Here is a 21,127-nt window from a genome sequence, read left to right on the forward strand (position 1 = left end):
TTTTTTCCACAGGGTTTTGTTGCTCGGCAAGGTTTTTAATGAGACAATAACAAACACCGGGAAGTAATTTCCTAAATAAGGCTATTGTCTTTCCCACAAGGATTTTCTGCCTTAGGAGTTGTGAAGCAACTAGTCAACTTCAACGGAACAAAGTGATCATCTGCAACAGATCACCTTTACTTTCATCTGTCACGTTGTACTCTTTTCCCTTCGTCAAGGTTTTATCCCACTGGGTTTTCCTTGTCAAGGTTTTAATGAGGCAACATATTCGAGTCCAACTATGTTATAAGTTTGCTTAATATTGTACTCTTTTTCTTTAGTTCAGGTTTGGTCCCTCTGGGTTTCCCTGGCGAAGTTTTAACGAGGAAATTAACTTAGACTCATCGATCTGTGAAGATCATATTGCATGTGATGAACTACATGTAAAGTAAGAGACAACATGTGAAGAGTTGTACCAAGGTTTTATCCCACTGGGTTTTTCCTTGTCAAAGTTTAAGTAACGCAATTGATTTCGGCACAAGTCATCAAGGAGAGAACGACATTTGAAGAACTACATTCAAAGCACTATATGTGAAGCACTATGTATAAAGTTTTGTTGTTAAACCACATAAGGGGGAATGTTAAAGGGCCCATGCCAATGGATGTGTGATCCAAAACAGAAGTCTTTTGGGTTTCCTCTTTTCATGTATGTGAAGTATATTGTATTCATGTGAACCGACAATTCATATCAATAGAATCCTTTTCTTCCGTGCCTCTTTCTCTTTTCCTATAATCCTACTCCAAAAGATTCAATTGTGTACTCGGGGTAGTGCTCAAATTGCGCTGACTTGGTCAAACAGTAAGAGGGGCAACATTATTGATGTCCGCGTCGGCCTTCTGGCATCATCAATGTCAGGGACGCCCTGTTTTAGCGGTGCACATTCATCCAGCGTTAATATCATTAGGCTTAAAATGCTTTTGGCTTTGATCGTTGGGACCAGAGTGTACCATGCATGATGATGATATATCCTCGTGTTTCAATGTTTCTAACTGTTATGGTTAGAGTTGGGTGAACTGCTGCATCACAGAAAATATAGCTCCTCTCGTGAAATGAATTTGTCTTACATATATAGTTGAGCGTACATGTAAATGCCCACATTGATCATTAATTGTTTTCAAAGTATCTCCAGACTGGCATACTTGCTCAGTCGATCACCACACTCACACCATAAGAATGCACTATTTATAATCATCCACTTGCATATATATCTTCATATATCATGAAACTGTCTGTTTAAACCAAAACAATGAGAAATATGGCTCCAAGTTTGTACCATCACATCATTCTCTTATCATGCTTTCTTTTGCTAAAAACTGGAATCCATGTCGAATCAAAAAGGGTTCCTGCAATAATAGTTTTTGGAGACTCGACAGTTGATGCAGGTAATAACAATCCTCTTCCAACCATTTCCAAGAGCAATTTTGCACCTTACGGACGAGACCTTGAAGGTGGTAAAGCTACTGGAAGGTTTTCGAATGGTAGGATCGCAACTGATTTTATATCTGAAGCGTTTGGAAATAAACCGTTGGTACCTGCATATTTGGATAGTAGCTATGGTATAGAGGATTTCGCTACCGGTGTCACGTTCGCTTCAGCTGGAACTGGTTTTGATAATAAAACAGCCGCAGTGACTGTAAGTAGTATACACGGTGATATTTGGATATGTTTACGTAAATCTACATATGTAGATGAATCTTAGGTAGTACTACTAGCTTTTTATTCATTTCCATAGTATACGAGTCATGAATATTTGAGCAAAGTGGCTATACTAACCCTCAACAGAACCACCTGAAGTTTTCTACTATTGGTGTGGGCATTCAAAAGATTTTAAATATACTGACATATTTCTTTCCAATTTGAGCCTTAGTGAAAAATCCAGAATTAAAAATATATATATATATATATATGAGCAGTTGTGTTATAATTTAACATTGAGTGCTTTGTTTTCAACAGTCAGTGATACCGCTGTGGAAAGAAGTAGAGTACTTCAAGGATTACAAAACCAGATTAGCAACACTTCTCGGGAGAAAGGCGGCAACAGAAGTTATAGGGGATGCAGTGTACATTATAAGTATAGGAACAAATGATTTCGCAATAAACTACTTTGCATTACCGGATAGATCACTGCACTTCACCCTCGAAGAGTATGAGAGTTTTCTGATCGGAATTGCAAATAACTTTATTGTGGAACTTTACCGATTGGGTGCACGCAAAATATCACTAGGGGGACTTCCTCCTATTGGGTGTCTTCCTATAATAAGAACTTTGGATCCTGCCCATGTCTGTATTGAAGAATTTAACACATTGGCTCGAAAGTTTGATCTGAAGCTAAAGAGTTTAGCTGCCAAATTAAGAGGTGAACTTCAAGGGAGTAAGGTCGTATTCTCCAACATTTATTATCAAGCTATGGATGTCATTCAGAAACCTTCTTTATACGGTGAGTTCATTTAACTTTTATTTTGTAATTACTGCAATTTACTTGAATTATTGGAAAGGCCGGCATGCAAGAATTATATCTTTTCCAATCTATAATTATGGACGAAAAATTCTGCATACAAAAACTTCAACCACCAATTAAATGCATTACATAGTGTACCACTCATACCAGAAATTAGAGTTAAAGAGGTTGTAGAAAACTATAGTGTAGTAAAATGTCTAGGTCATGAAATATGCAGTTGACGTGTCATGAAATATGCAGTTGACGTGTCTCGGTCGTACTAAAATTTCTTTTCACCAATATCATCACCCAATGACTTTACCATTGTACTACAGAGACACTAGCGAATTTCAAAGACCAGTTATTCTCTTCTTCCGGTAACAAGCATGCATTCGAGTTCTTCATAAATGGATGACCTTCCAAAAAGGAATAGGAGCCAGTTGCTCTTTGTCTTAATGACAGAATTTTTGTGTTTTTGATTACTAGGATTCGAGAATGTAAAGAATGGATGCTGTGGATCAGGCAGGATTGAAGTGAGCTACTTATGTCATCGATCTAATCCCTTAACGTGCAAAGATGCGAGCAAATATGCATTTTGGGATTCGGTCCATCCATCTGAAAAGTTGCACTTCATTGTTGCTAATAATATGATGAAGACGAGCTTGGCGGAGTTTGTATAGTAATTTCAGCTTGAATTTTTGGCTGTATGATGTTCAGTTCATATAATTGTTGTGTTTTTATTCCGGCTTTAAGTTCTAACTTTAACATGATAATCCCACAATGGTGATTAGTTTACTAATAAAAATGAAAACTCATGAAAAGATAAGTGGGACATGACGAGTCATAATCCGAAGGCATTAACTGCAAAATAAGATCATTGCATTGTAAATATCGAAAGAATCATTTGAGAAATAATGCTTGCTAGCAAAATCATTGCTGGAGATAGAGTATCGGTTTGTGTTTCCTCCCAAAAAAAAGTTAGTGTCTAATTCGTATTACCCTCCCATTATAAAGGGAGGCCTAACCTCCCACGAGGGATACCATTTTATATAAAACAAAATAATTTTGACCGACAGATTTGTGGATTGGTATTGCTGGATTTATGGATCGGTATTCCCTTGAAGATTTAAAATCCCCTTCATAAATAGTGTTTATTGAGGTTTTTTGTTTTGTTTTTTAGGGGTAAAATCGGAAATAAAATATTGCTATCAATATCGGTCCTGCAATAGATTTCCAATAGGGATCGGTCCTGCTATAGATCCCCAAGGCATGTATCAGTCTTGCTATAGATCCCCTAATAATGGTCGGTCGTGTTATAGATCCCCAATAAGAAATCGAACCACCAATCTCATTGATTCCTTTCAACTACGAAACAAGTTTTGTAAGTTTACTTCCTTAAACTCATGTATTTGAACATAATTTTCTAGGTAAGGAATCAATCCTAAGTTCATTATATAATTTAGTAACCAATTACAAACATAGTGTCTGTGTCGCAATTACGAAGTTCAAAAGATAAACGTTATACTTCGTAATTTAATATATACGCCACTTTGGCATATTTTTGCTTAACACTTTGATCATAATAAATTGATCGAGTCTCTAATACTAGAGTTTCATATATATATATATTTGCATGCAACGACTTTAAAGTAACATAGATAAAAATGGAAATAAGTCAAGTCTTGTATTACTAACCTCAGACAGAAGGATGATGTGTTCGCTGATGTCGATACGTCTTCAGGTTTTTCAAAGTAATACTTATATGTCTAATATTTCTATCCTTCCTAGTTTAACCTAACGAAGTTGATTCTAGTAATCTAATCAAGCGACCTTGAGGTTTGGAACTAAAATAAAACAACCAAACTTGGCATACCAAGGCTTGGCGAGTTCAACCGCGCAATGCTCTAACGAAACTTTTGAAAACTAAAGAAAATGGATAAACTTCGTAGTGTTTTATTTTGAGGATATGTCCTCTAAAAACTTAGATAAAAGAGTTTCTTGAGAGAAAACATCTCGTTCTTAATTTTACTACTTCACAGCCTTCTTGAACTGAGATTACCAAGTGGTTTTGAGTTTAGGTAATTGTTGACTTGGGTGGATGAAGTTATTGAGATTCATCACGAAACCATAGAAACCAAAATACTTTTCATTGTCCAACCTAATAAGTTTTAGCGAAGTAGATCTAGAGAAAACATATATTTGGTTTTGAACAAGGCTTTCAAACTTCAAAAATAACAAACTAACTTTATTTTCGTAGATCTTCTATAATTTTATCTTATATGTTAAAAGTAAAATACATAAGGGAGATAAAGGAAAACGTAAATATCATAAATCTTTATTTCTCCCTGTTTCTACTCTTAGTTGTGTTTATGGGGCCGACCATTATGATTCATACATTGCTTTCCTATCATCCCATTTGAACCTTTAATTTGATAGTTGTTTTTCCAAATGCATACACAAATATCCTCCTAAAAAATGTTGTTATACTAAAATGCACACCCAAAATCTCTTAATAAATTTATATGTGATACATGTGGTATCACATATAACGTATATTAAATTTTTATTGTTGTTCTATATTGGATTAGTTTCAGGTAATGTTTATTAGAACAAAACATCATATTTATTACCAAATACTAGCAATTCCAAAGTTAGTACGGTCCCGAAAATAACGGCATCGGTTCACATGAAGTACATCTAGATTAATACAGTTAATTCCAACCTAGATAGTGGAATTAATTCCAACCTAGATTATTTATATTAATTCCAACTTAGATTAATTCCAACCGGCATCGGTTCACATGAAAAATAATCTAGGTTGCAGTTAATTCCAACCTAGATTATTTAGACGCTTCTATATGACACTATTTACAAATCTACTTTTCATGAAGGAAGTTTTGGTTTTAGAGGAAATAAAATTTGTTGTTTTGGTTATTTTGCAGCTGCGGCCGGTGAATGATTTATGGCTTGTAATATCACATTTGAGAACTGGGCAGGCCCGGGCAAGGAGCAGGCAGTAGCATTTAGGGTTAAATCTGATCGAGCAGTTTTTTACCGTTGCAGCTTTTAGGATTTCAAGACACTTTGTATGTGCACTCATATCGTCAAATTTTTTTCATGAATGTGATATTTATGAGACTATTGATTTTATCTTCGGTGACTCTGCGGTACTAATCCATCCCGCAAGCTATCGGTTAGATAACTAAACATTCACTACACGAAATCAGAAAATGTGTAACGTTGAAAAAATGTTAGTATTTATATATTGTAACATCAAAAAAACGTTGGAAATGTGATGTTATTATTAGTGTTACAATATTTTATCAACAGTTCATTTTGTTACAATAAAAATTTATTAAATTACAGTTTCATTCGTTGGAATAAATACACCAATGGTTATCTAGTCATCACAAGATTAACCTGATGTCATTTTATTTTAACGGATAGCCGTTATTGCGCAGATCGTAATGTTTAGCCTGTAAAAGTTCAGTGTAACAGATACTGTAACGGCGACTTTGTGCGTAACGGTTGACTTATTGACACCTTTCCTTCCTTGTAACAGCCACAGCAACGATTTTAATCGTTGTTTAGTTGATTGTAACAGACTGGATTTAACAGTTATTGTAACGATTAAGAACCGTGATACCTCAGTGTAACGGCTGCCGTACGACACGTGTCAATAGGTTATAACGTCTAAAGTAACGGCTTCAAACGTCGATGATTGATTGTAACCTTTTTGATATAACAGCTTGTTGTAACGATTCAATTCGTAAAAGCTTACTGTAACGTTTGTTGTTTTCCACGTGTATATCGTTTGTAACATTTAGACTAACATCCGTAGACATTGACGATTGATTGTAACAATAATGAATTTGCCAGATGTGCTAATTACTAACATATTTTATAACGTTGATTCGACATTGGTAAAAAAAATAGTTTTAAAAAAAATAACGTTTTTTTCTGTTATAAATAAGCTCTCATAGTTGGACCCTGTAATGCAATGCAATCCATTTCTGAAGCTGCAATACAGTTGCTTTCTGAAGCTGCATTGCAATTCATTTCTCATTCCACAATACATACATTATCATTCTAGAAGCATAAGGAATTCATTTATTCACAAATCCATACAACAACTAATTGAACCAAGGTTTGTCTCCTCATTCATTCACATACGTAAGATACGATTATCATTCTTACATTGAAAGAACTGCTTAAGCCTAAAAAAATACATGGTTCCTTATATGGTTATAATCAAATGACAAGGGTTGTGTTTTTCAGTAGTTTCCAAATATAAAAATGTTGTTCTGCATTATACCTTGGATGAAAAAAAGTTGTTCATGACCAGCCAAAAGAAGTCGTCCTTTGACATCAGAGTAGCCTTAACCAGCTCATGGTATCAGTTATTGCCATCGATTTCAGTATCCTGACAAAACAACAAAAATGAAATAAAAACTCAAAAGTAGAAACAACTCTCATATGAGAGAAAGATTCATTCAGTAATTTCGGCAATTCATTTACACGTTCATTGTAATTTTGTAATACATACATTCTCATTATAGACCAACCAATTGAACCAAGATTTGTCTCATCATTCATTCAGATACCTAAGTATATGTGTGTGAAACAACTGCTTGAGGCAAAAAAACATACATGGTTCCCTATGTTATAAGAAAATGACAAGGTTGTGTGTTTCAGCAGTTTCTAGTATAAGCAAGTTTCTAATGCATACATTCTCACTGTTTTTATATGAACATGTTAACGTAAGCATCAAAAGTTTATATTTAACAGACTTGTCACTGGGAATTTATATACATGGTTTCATATGTTAAGTTAAGATGACAACAAACAATGCACTGATATAGCAAGACTTTACTCACCCATTAATAGAAGTAGACAAAAGAATGTCTCTCTTGGTACAAGTTATTTCCCTCGCTTGGTACAGCTTTGCAAGGACAATACTGTCTCGCTTGTTTAACCAGCTTCATGATTGACCCCCACACAGTGGAACTGATCCGCTTCAGGTGTTCGAATCAATGAATTCTCGAAAAACAAAGATAATGGTACCATCAGTCAACCAAATTTTTAGTAAGTAATGCAAGAAAATCTAATGTGTCAAGAGTTTACTCGCCAACTGTAATCACGGTGGTAAGTTGTACCTTTTAGAAGGAATCATGTGAAACACATACTCAAAGGGATCACAATAAGTAACACAAACAAACCTGAGATTACAATGACTTGTCAACTCTCTGCAGTAGGTATTCTCCAGCTTCAGGTGTTAGCATCAGTGAAACCTCACAAAACAAAAAGATAATTGTAGCATGTAAGTGTATCAGCCGGAGGTAGCGAATGATAACAAGGAAACTAATAATTATAATAGTTCAGTCACCAGTAAAATTAAAGAGGAGAATGTTTTGCTCGTCAGGTTAGATGCATTTATCTCCTTCAATTACAGCAAACCTAACGACCATAACATCTCCACTCCGAAAACTCGATGGTAGTAAGTTGCACCTTTTGGAAAAAATCATGTAAAACACATACTTGAAAAGAATGAATAGATGTAGCTTGAAGAGATCATAATAGGTAATGAAACAAACCTGAGATTAAAATAACTTGCCAACTTTCTCCATAGTAGGTAATCTCCAGCTTCGGGTGTTAGAATCTATGCAACCTTGCAAAACAAATAATTATCAGTCAGATGCATGGCAGCTGAATAAGCAAGTGACATATTTTAAGAGATCATAATAGGTATGGATAACAAACCTGAGATTAAAAAGGCAACTTGCGATATCCCATGCTCATGGGATTTGCATATATGAAAGAAACACAACTGATAAATTTCTGTATCAACATTCTTGTCCACACTAAAGTTCCTGAAAACAGACAAAAAAATGATATGAAATATCAGAAGAGGATACAAGGTTGCCCCTCTTGCAGTATTATTATTTTTCGATTTGATTTGATTGACTAATGGTTTTTGAACTTTGTTTGCACCTCGTTTGTTTATTCATGAGAATATTCTCTTCTGATATAAGATTCACTCAAACTAGATCGAAGTGTCGACGGGATCTTTAGAACTGTTTGTAGATCCAAAGATGTCTTGTGATAATCCATTGTTAACATACTCCGTTCTGCACGTGATTGATCACAAGAGATTCAAGTTGTGGTGTGCAGGTGTTTATTGAAGATTTAAGAAGATTTGAAGATGAAGAAGATTTCTGATTTGTGTTCATAATATTTGGTGTGCACAAAACTTGATCGGCTGGGATCCAACTATAATCGGTTTATCTTTGATAGATTTGATTGATTAGTTGCCTAAATCGACATCAGTATTTAGCATCTAGATAGATCTTATTATTGATTGCATAATCTAAATTGTGTTACTTTGGTAGTTGTTGGATATATTGATCTAAATTGTGCTACTTTGGTATTTAGCATCTTAAACAGAAGAGCCTTTGTCTAACTCATATCACTGAGATTGAATAAAGTTGTTACCGAACAGATTTGTTGTTCCTTTATTGTTTGAAATACGAACCTAAGGAATTGTTCCAGTGCGTGCACTTATTTAATGTCGGAAGCGCAGGGATACTGAAGAAACTAGGTGAACTATAGGTTTAGTTGTTTGGTCTCAACTATATGAAGTTGGTTTGATTTTGTATAGCGGCTTAATTCTGAGAGTATTAAATTCTGGACTAGGTCCGGGGGTTTTTCTGAATTTGCGGTTTCCTCGTTAACAAAATCTTGCTGTGTCATTTACTTTTGTTTTCCGCAATTATAATTGTTGTTATTATAATTTAAAGTAAATTACAAAAATTTTAACTCCATATTACTTGATAGTGATCCTACAGAGTTTGGTTAAGTCTGAACCTATTATCAAGTACTCACACTTTGATTGTTATATTGTCTCGATCTCGTATCCATAGACGATCACACAAAGTGTGAATACCGATTCGTTGCATTGTCTCGAATTAGTCCATAGACATTCACTTTCGGTAAGAGGACTTATAGGTGGAAAAGTTTAAGATTGTGGTATATTTGGGTACCCTCGTCTTTTCAGTTAGTGATCAAAACTATAAGTCTTGATATCTAGTCTACTTATAGTGATATCTCGACTACGATAGATTGTGTAGTTGAGCATTAGACTTCACGACGTTCATCAATTGAAGACGAATAACTACTAAGGAGAGCTTGTGGAACTTCATCAACAAAAGGCATGTGGAGACTGAAACTCATCTATCACTTGGAAAGTCTGTTTCTAAGCTATCTCATATATTAAGACAAAATTTGTGTTACTATATAGTATTCGATTATGCACATTTGAGATTTCGAGCTGAGTTTAACTCGCTTACATATTTCTCGAAATATATGTTGGCAAGCTTTCGCTTCGACCATGTTCATCTTATATTCTTGACGAAAGTCAGAATATGATCATATGAAAATTGTTGAGTAAACATCTTACATGGTTTGTGTGATACAACCATTTGTTGTGGACTTGGAATATTTCGTTATGATTATTTTAACTTGAAAATTGCTTTGATGCTAATAGTTCGTGAAAACAACTATTGTCATCCTCTAAGAATGTTTCAATGATTGAATATAGTTTATAATACTTAACCATTATTGGATTATAAACATAGTATGTGTTTGTTAAAAGATTTATTTTGGTGGTTGTAGTAATGATGATAAGGGGTATCGTTCAAACTCGAACTTGTGAAGGTAATGGATTTTTAGATTTAAAAATATATATACAAATATTGACAAATTGGTAGAGAGGTACTGGGACTAATGATTCGGCCAATCTTCATAACATAAGGCTTAATGATTTATTCTCAACAATAATAGCTCAAAACATATATGGACTCTTATTTTGCCAAAGTCGATTCTCAAAACATTGGTTGTAAATATTAAGCATGGAACATCAAATCACCTAAGCTAAGCATGACCCATCTAATCAAATAACACCCAATTTAATCAAATCATATTTCAATTAATTTTTAATGCAAAAGTCTTAAAAAGAATTAATAAAATTACCCATTTATGAAGCTCGGCCTCCTCCGTCGCCCCAGTGTTGGGGTTTAACTCATCATAGTAAAAATGCTCTCAAAATAATTCATTGATGCTCAAAAGTGTTTTACAATGAAGAGAAATACAAGAAATTGATGTAAAACAGAACTATGCGACCCACAGAAGACGTCCAGAATCAACGACAGAGCTGAGTTGCTGTTGTCGTTGAAGAACTACGACCCACAATCGACAGTCGATGTTGCTGTTGATAAACGACTGCTGCTGAGAGTCCGTTCTTCGTGTTCTTCAGGCGTGTTAATGGCAGCAGCAGCAGCAGCAGCAGGTAACTTCTCTGCAACTCCTCCTGCGCCTCTCTGCTCGCCTCCAAACCTCCCCAAACTCTCGACAAAACCTTTTCTAACTTCTCTACACCTCTTATATACTTCACAGCTCAAAGAAATCCCGATAGAATCTCTTTTTTTTTCTTCTCTGCCGTTGAAACAATAATCACCTCTGTCAGTGTTTGTACGCGTCTGTTAGCTATAAAATAGCCACCAAACTCTTCCTATGACTTGAACAGGACCAAATACATGATTATCCAGCGTAAAACTCTCCCAAAATCTCCACAAAATCTTTGAAAGTGCACAACAGGACACGTCTCTCTGTTTTAACTTTGATTGCTTCTCCCGGATATTCTAGCCCAATTAAGCCCATGAAATCATCCATACTAGAATTGTATATCCATATCACGTCCAGCCCATGAGAATCAGTGATTGAATCTCATTAAAACTCGTCCGAAAATCCAACCCTAAATCTGTCTGGTGAAAGGAAATTTTCCCGCCAAAATTTGTTTTCAAACTGTGAAGGTGACCTCCCCCTTATCCAGTTCTGGTGTCCCTTTAGCACATGTCCGAATTGGGTTACCCCTTATCCATAGTGAGAGTCCGAATAACACTTTCCCCTTGGGTGCAAATAGTAATTTTTCTGGGATATTTTCAACACTTTTTCAGGGTTCCTCCGGGGTATTTCTGGGGTGCTTCTGGTACGTTATCTACGGAGGTTCAAATGCCACATTTTGAGCCAATTTCGCCGCAAAAGCTTATTTCTCCAAAAACACCTACAAAGACATAAAATAACCAAATAAGTACAAAATCGAGCACTAACAATATAAACAATTGGGACAAATTAGACACATAAATGCGTCTATCAGTGTTCTTGCATATGTGATCCAGGACCGGAACTATAGTATGCATACCCGTATGCGTACCTGTTATTTGTGAAATCCCGAGTGCCTAAGTACACATACTCGTACGCGTACTGGCGAAGGGTTTGGGTCCGGGAATTTTTGCTGTGTTTGGAAGTATGTGTACCCATTTGCATACCTGGTGAACCCAAACTCACACCGGATACTTAAGTATGTGAACCCGTTTGCATACTTGAGTGGTTAAAGTTCTAAAATCGGTTTGTTCATGAACTAATACATTTATATAATAAGGAATGCATTCTTTGCAAGCCGTGGATATAATGTTCATGAATTGATTCGAGTGAATCAAACCCATTTTGCTCCAATTGTGTTCTCGTATACTTCTATGAGAATATAGCAATTGAACAACTGTATAACTAGTTTCATTTGAGTCATTTGAACTAGTTATGGTTAAGATGAATAAGGTTGATATGAGAGTGTTCATATAGCTAACTTTTGTTAACTATTGTTGAGCCAACCTAGTGTACACGTTTAGATATGGTTACTCAAACCTAAATGAAGGTACATTTCATTTGTATATAACAAGCTAAGTTCGATCTGACGGTTGAAAGATATTAGCTTGAATCTAATTAGGTTTTCATCTAACGATGAATATTGAATGCTTTGTTACCAAGGTAACTTAGATTGCAAACCCTGATTTGAAAACTATATAAGGAAGAAATCTAGCAACTGGGAAACTTAATCCTCACACCTTCTGTGTGATACTAGTTGCGACTAGAGTCGATTTTCCTTTAACCTTAGGTTTTTCACGAAACCCTGTAGGTTAATGAGTTGAAGACTTCATTAGGATTGTGAAGCCAGACCCAATTATTTTATCTGTAGTTGCGTGTTCTGATCTTACTTTTACTATCGTGATTGAGTATTATCTTTGCTAAGATTTTCTTGAGAATTATCTTCAACAGGCAAGATTAAAAGTAGTCACAAACATCTTCGTCACATCGTTTGTGATTCCACAATATCTTGTTCCGCTTCAACATGATTAATATTATTGTGAGGTGATTGATAATACTAGGCTGTTCTTCGGGAATATAAGTCTGTTTTATTAATTGGTTCTTGTGCACCTTGATTTATCAAAAGACGGAACAAAACTCATAGGTATTTCTGTGGGAGACAGATTTATCTATTCCAATAGACTTTTCTGTATGAGACAGATTTGTTTATCAAGTCTTCGACTTTGGTTCGTAGCAACTCTTGGTTGTGGGTGAGATCAGCTAAGGGAATCAAGTGCGTAGAATCCTGCTAGAGTTCAGAGACGTAAGGAGCACAACTGTACCTTGATCAGTGTGAGATTGATTAGGGCTCAAGTACATTCCAGTATGAAGTTCATTGGTAGGAGGCTAGTGTCTGTAGAGGCTTAATACAGTGTGGTGTTCAAAGCTGGACTAGGTCCCGGGGTTTTTATGCATTTGCAGTTTTTCTCGTTAACAAAATTTTGGTGTCTGTGTTATTTCTTTTCCGCATTATATTTTGTTATGTAATAGAAATATCACAGGTTGTGCTTAAGTTCAATCAGTTCTTGAATCTGACCTTTGGGTTGTTGATTGAATTGATTGACACTTGGATATTGGTTTGTGATACCGTCCAAGTTATTTCTATTATTCAATCGGGTTCGTAAATTACTATTTGTTTGATTACAAATTGAATTGAGAAATTTAGATATAACTCTTTGATATACTTTTCTATAGAATGAGTCTGATTGTCTAGTTAATTATATTGAAAGTATATTGGAGTTTGTTTATTCAGATTGACGAACGAAATATTGGGTGTGGTTGTTATACCCCCGCTTTTTAAATTGGTATCAGAGCAGGCAAACACATTTAAGACCTTATAAGTTTGTGTTTGTAGGGATCTGTAGATGGACAGAATTGTTATCTCTATAAACGTACCACCAGTCTTCGATGGCTTAAATTACTTATGGTGGAAAATTATTATGCGTGCCTTTCTTCAAGCACGTGATTATCAAGCATGGGTTACGGTTGTTAATATCTGTGATCCTCCCTTAGTTACAGTGAATGGTGTAACTACTCCAAAGGATATTGGTGAGTATGATCCTTTAGAAGTTCTTGCTGCAAAGCAAAATTCTGGCGAGTTAAATGCTATCATCCATGCCATTACCCTAGGTCTCCAGCATCATGTGACTACTTGCACGAAGTCTAAAGCTGCTTGGTGAAAAGGCGAGGGAACCCAAATATACCTCAAGCTAAAACTTTTACTACCTATAAGTCCTTTCTCCGGAAATGATTGTCTATGGACTGAGTCGAGACAATGCAATTAATCGGTTCACACTTCGTGTGATCGTCTATGGATACGAGATCGAGACAATAGAACAATGAAGTATGTTTACTTGATAAAAAGTTTCGGACTTAACCAAACATAATAGGATTTCTTATCAAGTAAATAGGAATTAACGTTTGTGTAATTTACTTTAATTATAATAAAACAATTATAATGCGGAAATATAAAGTAAATGACACAACAAGATTTTGTTAACGAGGAAATCGAAAATGCAGAAAAACCTCGGGACCTTGTCCAGAATTGAATACTCTCAGGATTCAGCCGCTACACAAAATTAAACCAACTTCGTATAGTTGAGACCAAGCAACTAAACCTATAGTTCACCTAGTTCTGTCTGTATTCCCACGCCTCCAACTTATGAACAAGTCACGTACTTGGAACAATTTCTTTGGTTCGTATTCCAAACAGTAAAGGAACAACAATCTGTTTGGTATCAACTCTATTCAACCAAGTGATGTGAGTCGGACAAAGGCTCTTCTGTTTATCTTAACATGAACTCCTTCGTCGGGTTCTTAGATCTATCTTATGTTCAATCATCAAAGGTAATTGTTAATATTTTGCAATCAATACTTTTAATCACAAAGAATTGTATTGATGCCGATCTACACAACTAAGCAATCCAATGTACCACAAGGATAAACCGATTATAGTTGGATCCTCTTATCCCGAAACAAGTATTGTGCACACCAAAGATTATGAACCCCAAATCAGAAATCTTCAATATCTTCTTTGTCTTCAAAGCTTCTTGGATCTTCAATAAAACCTACACACAACAACTTGAATCTCTTGTGATCAATCACGCACAGAACGGAGTCTGTTAACAATGGATTATCAGAAGATCGTCTTTAGAACTAACAATAGTCTAAAGATCCCCGTCGAAACTTCGATCTAGTTTGAGTGAATCTTATATCAGAAGAGAAGATTCTCAAGCATAAACAAACTAGGTGCAACTAAAGTTCAACCACCATTAGCCAATCAAATCAATCGAAAACACAAAACAAACCACAATTATCTAGTTTCCCACCAACGGTACTCGTAGAGCTTCTCAATCCCAAAGAAGATTTTAAACTGAGCGGTCGTAAGAGATTTCGCCTAATTAGGTTACTCTCCTCTCCGAATAGGAGGCTACACCAGTAACAACATAACCGAGGAAGTTTGCTGTCACGAAGGATTAGTTTGATAGAAATGAAAACTTCAAGTATTTATAGACAAGGAAGTTTTGACACCAAGGAATTTCCAAAACCTAAAATATTCTCAAAGATATTCAATATATTCCAAATTCAGTTACCATAATTCCTGGAAATGCTCTGTCCAAAATAATGACCGAAAATCTCTTTGGAAAATCTCAACTAGTAAACGCACATTACTAATTCTCATTTTCCTAAAATAAAATTAACAACCTTAATTAAAAGATTCTTAACTTATTTATATTTCGATCCTGGGATTTTCTTCCTGTAGCTATTAAGGAATAACTTTGAACAATAAAAGATAAACATTATTGTACGTGTTCAAAGTATGTCGAAATCCTTACTTTGTAAGTCCTCTTTCATACTTACAACCTTGAAACCGATTTTCCACACTTCCAAACAAGTTTAGAATTGGTTCATCTGACTTTCAAGAACTACGCGATTGATTAAGAAACACTCAATCACAAATCATGAGTTTAACGGTTCTACCAAAACAAGTTTCGGTTCTACCTCCATGTGAGTATTGTGCATAGTCACACTAGCTTTCCAAAATTCGGTTGACTAGGTACTAGGATCGGTTCTCCATATATATATAGTATCTAACTTATATGTGTTGCACATGTCCATAGGATCGGTTCCCCTTTGCTTAACATTGTGTTACACATGTCCATAGGATCGGTTCCCCTTTATGCTACAAACTTGTTGCACCTCATACAAGGATCGATTCCCCTTTGTGATGTGTTGCACCTATTCATAGGATCGGTTCCCCTTTACCCAGATTCGGTTCAACAAATCACAAACTTGATCATACCATCTCAGGTGATTGCTTAAGATCGGTTTCACTAATAAAAGTCATACCAATACATAGTCAGGCCTTTGTAAATAGTTTTACCAAGAACACAAACAAGTCGTGAGCGGTTATACTAAATCACACATATTGGATGTCAACAAGATATGCAATGAATAACAATCCCAATAACGCCTGGCGATTTCCTTTTCGATTCATAAACAAGTTTATGAACTTACTTCCTTAAAACACATGTAAAAACATTGTTTCCTAGGATGAAATCCTCACCTCATACCCATACATAATCACAATAGCATTTAAACGATTATGTCGATGTCTACAAAGTTTAAAGGTTAAGCAATAAATTTCATGTTGTATTCCTTAATACTATGTATATCTGGAGTGTTCATGCTTTACGGTTTCATTTTCAATATGCACGACTTGAAAGATATGTTAGGGAATCAAACAGTTCAAGTCAAATATCACTAACCTCAAGTGGAAGGATGATGTTGTCGTTGTAGCTTCTTACTTCTTCAAGTCTTCGCAATACTTGTAATGTCTCATATCCTAATACTTTCAAGCTAACCTATATGAAGTTGACTCTAGTGAAAAAGCGAGGTCTAACAACCTCACCCAATATTTCGATTAGCAATCCGTATGGACTAACTCCAATATACTTTCTAGAGAATCAACTAGACAGTCAGACTCAATCTAGATAAAAGTATATCTGTAAAGCCCGTCCCAAATTTCAAGGGCATTTTTGTCATTTAGTATACAAGGGTAGTTTTGTCATTTCATGAAATAAGGGTAGTATAGTCTTTTTCTGAAATGATATTGCAGTAACATGTGGTTTTATCCTCTTTGATTTTTTTTGTTGTAGTTGTACGGCTATGGATTTTTCTAATGGGCCTAATAAGTATTAGTCATTTCTTTTGTTAATGGGCCTTACAAAAGTTATAATATTCATTCGTTTCTTTTGGGCCTAAGATACAAGGAGGCCTTGTAGTTTAGCATATAGTGTCGACCACAAAGTTTAGGTCATTAGTAATCCTTTTAGGTTTAGTATACTATAAATATATAACACAGAAGAAAACAAAAAATAAATAATACGGTGGTGATTAGTTCGTAGAATTGGAGCGGCCTTGATATTAGTTGGTTATTGATCTCATTACTGTTCTTCCTAAGGATTATTGCTAGCGTTTGAGGTAGGCGCAACACAATCAAAAACCTTCTTTTTATTTAAGTTTCTTTTAATTAATTTTATTTTGTAAGTTTTGATTCATATATGAATGATAATCGATGTTGTGAGTATGATTATGTATGTTGGGCTGCGGTCCATAGATTGTGATTCTTAAAAACAACTATGATGGGATACGAGATATCCTTGGGAACGGTTTTGTTCCCTAAACCCACGTGGGGATCCCTGGGGCGAGCGGATTTGATGTGATTGATTTGATTGTTCTTATGGATGTGGTGTTTCCATGTATTTGTGATGCTATTAACCATGCTAGTTGTTTTTAAAAGAATTGAAAATGTTTGATAAAATGTTTTGTTGCTTCTTTTACTACTGGGTGTCACAACTCACGTCGTTTAATGACAAAAAATTCCAGATTTTATGGCACCACAAGGAGTTAATGGCGGAAAAGCGTAGAGATCGGTTTTGGTGCTATTATTAGTAGTTTGCATAGGATTTATGATTGGGATTGTAATAAAATATCATCAACTCTTTTAGATGATTTAATTAGTTATTTATTGGTTATTAAAGCTTTAAAGATTATTGGGTTAATGTATAACCAAAGAAAACAATGCTTTGTTTAGACTACTCTATTTGATTGAATAATGGAAATTTCTGGATCATGTCAGTTTGACTGTCTATCATAATTATTATATAATACTTTTTCGTCTCATTTTTTATGTTACATGTAAAAATCTCTCAATATGTACATATAAAAATTTCATAATTTTCTCAGTTCCAGAAGTATTTTTAAATCAATTGTTTTCACTGTACAAGGATCAGACGTTTTCTGTCAGATTCAATTTTACTGAAGTTGTCTATTTTTTTTAAATATTCTATGTCGTGTTTTAGCCTTTAGAGTCTACTGAAAACTCAAATATGGTTCTTTTATCTTTTCATAATGATCGACCAAAGAAAATTTGAAGTTGTGAGTGAATTGATATGATTTTTCTAAAACGAATCGTCATTGTTGTACGTTTCTGCAGTACTGGTCAACTACTCGTTTGACTATGGTCAAAAGGTATTTAAGATAAACTAAAAATCCTAGAAATTTTATTACTGGAAAGGAGATAAGTTAGGATTCAGAAAATATAATTATAATAATTTATGGATTCGTATTGGACTCAGTAAAATTATTTGAGTGACCTGGCGTCAGTTTCTGTTTTATGAATCTTTCTTAAAAACGTAATTATTTTGGATTTAATATGGAACTTTTAACGGTGAAATTAATTTTTCTGATAAAGTATATTTCTTTAGGGTTCATGTAAATTAAAAATCACGTCAAATTAACGGTTAGATGTTCCGAAAATAATTTTTATGTATCCGCTGCAACAGAATTTCTGAATTAAACATAAATAAAGATTAAACAAAGAATTAGTCGTTTGGACTTGGGCCAAGTATGGAAGTCAGGGCCTGATATTTAAGGTAGCATTTTGGATTTTGGGTTTTGGATTTGGGTTGAAATCCAGGCCCGAAATTTGGGTTGTTACAGTTTGGTATCAGAGCTAGTCTGATCCTTTGGGCAGGCTAGTTTCTGAATAAGTCGGTACGTCTATATGCTTGAATGTGAAATTGTTCGTGTATCTGTTGATTGTTGTTGTTTGAATGCGTAATAGGTTACACTTCTTTTGCATAGATAATTCTCTCTGTGTTACTTATAATTTAATGTCCTTCAATCAGGACATGTCTCGTCGTACGAATGGTTTAGCCGTCCCACATGATGAGGGTTTCGGTGAGGTTGTTCGTGCTTTGAATGTTGTTGCTCAAGCGATGCAACAACAAGTGAATCTTAATCAGAATTCACCTCCTCCCCCTCCACCACCTAATCAACGAGCTTTGTTAGTTAGAAGGTTTAGTGAACAAAATCTCGATTCCTTTAAAGGTAGTCCTGATCCACTAGTCGCTGAAGATTGGATAGATTAGATTGAGAAAATATTCACCCTATTAGGCGTGAATGACGAGGATAAGCTGGATCTTGCTGTTTTTAAGCTTGAGGGTGAGGCCACTCGCTGGTGGGACTTGACTCGTCGTTCTAGGAATGACGGTCTGTTTACCTGGGTAGAATTTCGACTCGCCTTCCTAAATAAGTACTTTCCACAAACTGCACGAAACCAACGCATGATCGAGTTTATGCAGTTGACTCAGAGAAATATGACCGTAGCACAGTACCAAGCCAAGTTTGAAGAACTTTCTCGTTTTGTTATTCATCTGGTGGAGAATGAAGAGCTGAAGGCTTTTAAGTTTCAGGAGGGACTTAGACCTTCAATTAAGGGTAGGTTGTCTATTTTGAAGATTACCTCTTATAATGAGATAGTGGAAAGAGCGATGATTGCTGAGAGAGACATTGAGGAAGCGACATGGGAATTAGAGCCCGAAATGCGGAGCAAATATCCTGAACTTTTCTAAGGTAACCTCTAAATTTCGTGAGGAAATTTCATTTAAGGGGGATAGAGCTGTAAAGCCCGTCCCAAATTTCAAGGGCATTTTTGTCATTTAGTATACAAGGGTAGTTTTGTCATTTCATGAAATAAGGGTAGTATAGTCTTTTCCTGAAATGATATTGCAGTAATATGTGGTTTTATCCTCTTTGATTTTTTTTGTTGTAGTTGTACGGCTATGGATTTTTCTAATGGGCCTAATAAGTATTAGTCATTTCTTTTGTTAATGGGCCTTACAAAAGTTATAATATTCATTCGTTTCTTTTGGGCCTAAGATACAAGGAGGCCTTGTAGTTTAGCATATAGTGTCGACCACAAAGTTTAGGTCATTAGTAATCCTTTTAGGTTTAGTATACTATAAATATATAACACAGAAGAAAACAAAAAAAAAATAATACGACGGTGATTAGTTCGTAGAATTGGAGCGGCCTTGATATTAGTTGGTTATTGATCTCATTACTGTTCTTCCTAAGGATTATTGCTAGCGTTTGAGGTAGGCGCAACACAATCAAAAACCTTCTTTTTATTTAAGTTTCTTTTAATTAATTTTATTTTGTAAGTTTTGATTCATATATGAATGATAATCGATGTTGTGAGTATGATTATGTATGTTGGGCTGCGGTCCATAGATTGTGATTCTTAAAAACAACTATGATGGGATACGAGATATCCTTGGGAACGGTTTTGTTCCCTAAACCCACGTGGGGATCCCTGGGGCGAGCGGATTTGATGTGATTGATTTGATTGTTCTTATGGATGTGGTGTTTCCATGTATTTGTGATGCTATTAACCATGCTAGTTGTTTTTAAAAGAATTGAAAATGTTTGATAAAATGTTTTGTTGCTTCTTTTACTACTGGGTGTCACAACTCACGTCGTTTAATGACAAAAAATTCCAGATTTTATGGCACCACAAGGAGTTAATGGCGGAAAAGCGTAGAGATCGGTTTTGGTGCTATTATTAGTAGTTTGCATAGGATTTATGATTGGGATTGTAATAAAATATCATCAACTCTTTTAGATGATTTAATTAGTTATTTATTGGTTATTAAAGCTTTAAAGATTATTGGGTTAATGTATAACCAAAGAAAACAATGCTTTGTTTAGACTACTCTATTTGATTGAATAATGGAAATTTCTGGATCATGTCAGTTTGACTGTCTATCATAATTATTATATAATACTTTTTCGTCTCATTTTTTATGTTACATGTAAAAATCTCTCAATATGTACATATAAAAATTTCATAATTTTCTCAGTTCCAGAAGTATTTTTAAATCAATTGTTTTCACTGTACAAGGATCAGACGTTTTCTGTCAGATTCAATTTTACTGAAGTTGTCTATTTTTTTTAAATATTCTATGTCGTGTTTTAGCCTTTAGAGTCTACTGAAAACTCAAATATGGTTCTTTTATCTTTTCATAATGATCGACCAAAGAAAATTT

General features: G+C 35.0%; 2 protein-coding genes across 2 annotated transcripts; both read left to right on the forward strand.

The window, feature by feature from the left end:
• Positions 1-1,162: 1,162 nt before the first annotated feature.
• Positions 1,163-3,309, forward strand: LOC113353747 (GDSL esterase/lipase At4g26790-like). The gene is made up of 3 exons (XM_026597247.1): positions 1,163-1,673; positions 1,994-2,477; positions 2,964-3,309. The coding sequence occupies exons 1-3, from the start codon at positions 1,287-1,289 to the stop codon at positions 3,155-3,157; spliced, it is 1,065 nt and encodes a 354-aa protein (XP_026453032.1). The 5' UTR covers positions 1,163-1,286; the 3' UTR covers positions 3,158-3,309.
• Positions 3,310-18,928: 15,619 nt separating this feature from the next.
• Positions 18,929-19,651, forward strand: LOC113351665. The gene is made up of 2 exons (XM_026595608.1): positions 18,929-19,127; positions 19,194-19,651. Exons 1-2 carry the CDS (start codon positions 18,929-18,931, stop codon positions 19,649-19,651), a joined length of 657 nt encoding a protein of 218 aa, XP_026451393.1.
• The last annotated feature ends 1,476 nt before the right edge of the window (positions 19,652-21,127 follow it).

Source organism: Papaver somniferum, chromosome 2, assembly GCF_003573695.1.
Source record: "Papaver somniferum cultivar HN1 chromosome 2, ASM357369v1, whole genome shotgun sequence".
NCBI classification, from domain to species: domain Eukaryota; kingdom Viridiplantae; phylum Streptophyta; class Magnoliopsida; order Ranunculales; family Papaveraceae; genus Papaver; species Papaver somniferum.